Source organism: Quercus suber, unplaced genomic scaffold (genome assembly GCF_002906115.3).
Source record: "Quercus suber isolate HL8 unplaced genomic scaffold, Cork oak 2.0 scaffold_198, whole genome shotgun sequence".
Lineage (NCBI taxonomy): Eukaryota > Viridiplantae > Streptophyta > Magnoliopsida > Fagales > Fagaceae > Quercus > Quercus suber.
In genome coordinates this window covers 1,003,544-1,005,776 of record NW_027069656.1, presented here as the reverse complement: position 1 = coordinate 1,005,776, position 2,233 = coordinate 1,003,544, and the positions used below count along the sequence as shown (strand labels likewise).

The following is a 2,233-nucleotide window of genomic DNA, read 5'->3' as shown; positions in this document are numbered from 1 at the left end:
CCCTAATCAAGATCAAGAACGAGGTGGACCCCACGCTCACGTTTCGGCGATCGCGCCACGAGGGGATCTGCGGGTCCTGCGCCATGAACATCGACGGCTGCAACGGGCTCGTGTGCCTCACGAAGATCGAGTCCAAATCGTCGGCCTCGATGATCACGCCGCTGCCGCACATGTTCGTGATCAAGGACTTGGTGGTGGATATGACGAACTTCTACAACCAGTACAAGAGCATCGAGCCGTGGCTGAAGAGGAAGAACTCGCCGGAGACGAAAGGGAAAGAGGTTTTGCAGAGTAAGAAAGATAGGGCGAAGCTGGATGGGATGTACTAGTGTATATTGTTAGTGGTGGTTTGGATTTGGAACTGGCAGTGTGTGTATATGGGTGTTTTTTCTTTCTTTGTTCTTTGGTTTTTTTTTTTTTTTTTTTTTTTTAAATTTCTGGGTTTATGTAATTGGATTTAAGTTTGTGTTCTTGTTGTTCTTGTTCAAGACACACTTAGATCTTAATTCATAAAATTTTTAATTTTTTATTCTGTTTTTAATTTTTTTTATTTAGTTAAAATTAATAAATTATTTTTTTTTAATTTATATGCTGACGTGGCATTTTTTAATGTCAGAAAATATTTTTTTTATTATTAATTAGGCCACGTGGACATTAAACAAATATTATTTATTATTGCCGTTTGTCACGTCAGCAATATCCGTTTCTGATGTAACGGCAAGGACCAAAACGGAACCGTTTTTCAGGATAGGGACTAAAAGCGGTAAAAATAAAATATAGGGACTAAAATAGAAATCACCTAAAAATGTAGGGACTAAAATGTGCTTTTCGCCTTGTTTGTTTTCTTTAGTGTATGTTGTTTTTTGTGTGGAATATTTGGGTTATCTAATGATTATGTTGTGGTGTGGGCGTGTTAAATGCTGTGTTTGGATTCTGAGAAAATTGAGGAATTCACCGAACTAACTGCATCGAATCGGTATCTTGCACCGCACCTTGTGTAGACCGGTTTTACTCCTCCATTGGTGAGGTTCGGTCAAGCACTTGGGAAAACCGCATCTTATAGGTGCAGTGCTAAAAACACTCTCATAACCAGCCACACTGCACCGTGTACAGGCCTAGTGGCCACTAGCCTAATGGTAATGTGGTATATTTCTGTTTCTCTATATTTAGTTTTATCTTTTGTTGAGATCTCTATTTGTTTGGATGAAAAATACTAAAAAATATCTTTTTTAATAAAAAAGTGTTTATTTTACTTGTAGATGACACCACACAGTGCCTGTTTAGTGACTTGTTGTTGGCACCTTTTTCTACTATTTTTATATTATATTTTACTTTTCAAAAAGTTTACTAACTTATTTGTTTAATTACTTTTTTTATGGTTGGATGAAACTCAACACAGACGGGGCCTCATTAGGCAACCCGGGGGCTGTAGGAGCTGGGGCGTTAATTCAGAATTGTTCCAGTGGCTGGGTGAAGGGTTTCTTAAGAGCTGTTGGTTTTGCCACAAGCATTACAGCTGAGTTTTGGGGCTTAAGGGATGGGTTAATGCTTGCTTCCCAGATAGGAATACAAGAAATTGAAGTTGAACTTGATGCCAAGATAGTTGTTGATCTGGTGCAGTCTAAGTCTATGGTTAATAACTCTTTTCTTCCACTTCTTAATGACTGCAGATCACTCCTAAGCAATTGCTAGCAGGTCAGGGTGAAGCACATGTTTAGAGAGGCGAATAGGTGCGCGGATGCCTTGGCAAGAAGGGGATGCTCTCTTCGGGAAGATTTTGTTTTGTTTGATTTTCCACTGTTTGTAGAAATTGAATCTTATGTAACTACAGATGCGAATGGCATGTACTATGGTATAATTGCTACTGCCTCTTTGGCCACTATGGCCTCTTAGTTTTCTTTAATAAAAATTCCTTTTAACCAAAAAAATTAATTAATTAATTATTTCACCATATTAATGTTATTGTATTTGTTATACATTTGTTAATATATTTATGTTTGATCCTCTAAAAATAATATTGTTTGTAGATGTGTAGTTATAGACTATTGAAGCATTAATATAAAAACAAATTTACATAGGTTGTTTCTTTTATTTTTTGAGCATAAATAATATTTTACATTTTTTTAAGTGAAAAAAGTGACTATATAATTAGTATTTAAAATTTAATATTCAGGTTTTAATATATATATATATATAGAGGTAATTTAATGAGAAACCAATCTACAATTGATAC

At 35.8% G+C, this 2,233-nt stretch overlaps 1 protein-coding gene across 1 annotated transcript; it reads left to right on the top strand.

Moving 5' to 3' along the window:
* The first annotated feature begins 83 nt into the window (after positions 1–83).
* On the top strand, positions 84–1,718 carry LOC136069944 (uncharacterized). Its single transcript, XM_065779097.1, has 3 exons — positions 84–291; positions 1,400–1,614; positions 1,671–1,718. The coding sequence occupies exons 1-3, from the start codon at positions 84–86 to the stop codon at positions 1,716–1,718; spliced, it is 471 nt and encodes a 156-aa protein (XP_065635169.1).
* The last annotated feature ends 515 nt before the right edge of the window (positions 1,719–2,233 follow it).

Bases quoted from the DNA above. Each gene is read 5' to 3' on its own strand.
- LOC136069944 (XM_065779097.1), top strand. From the start codon at position 84: ATGAACATCGACGGCTGCAACGGGCTCGTGTGCCTCACGAAGATCGAG. The intron at 292-1,399 runs GTAAGAAAGATA...AACTCAACACAG, and splicing joins AGGGAAAGAGGTTTTGCAGA to ACGGGGCCTCATTAGGCAAC. The intron at 1,615-1,670 runs GTGCAGTCTAAG...TAATGACTGCAG, and splicing joins CCAAGATAGTTGTTGATCTG to ATCACTCCTAAGCAATTGCT.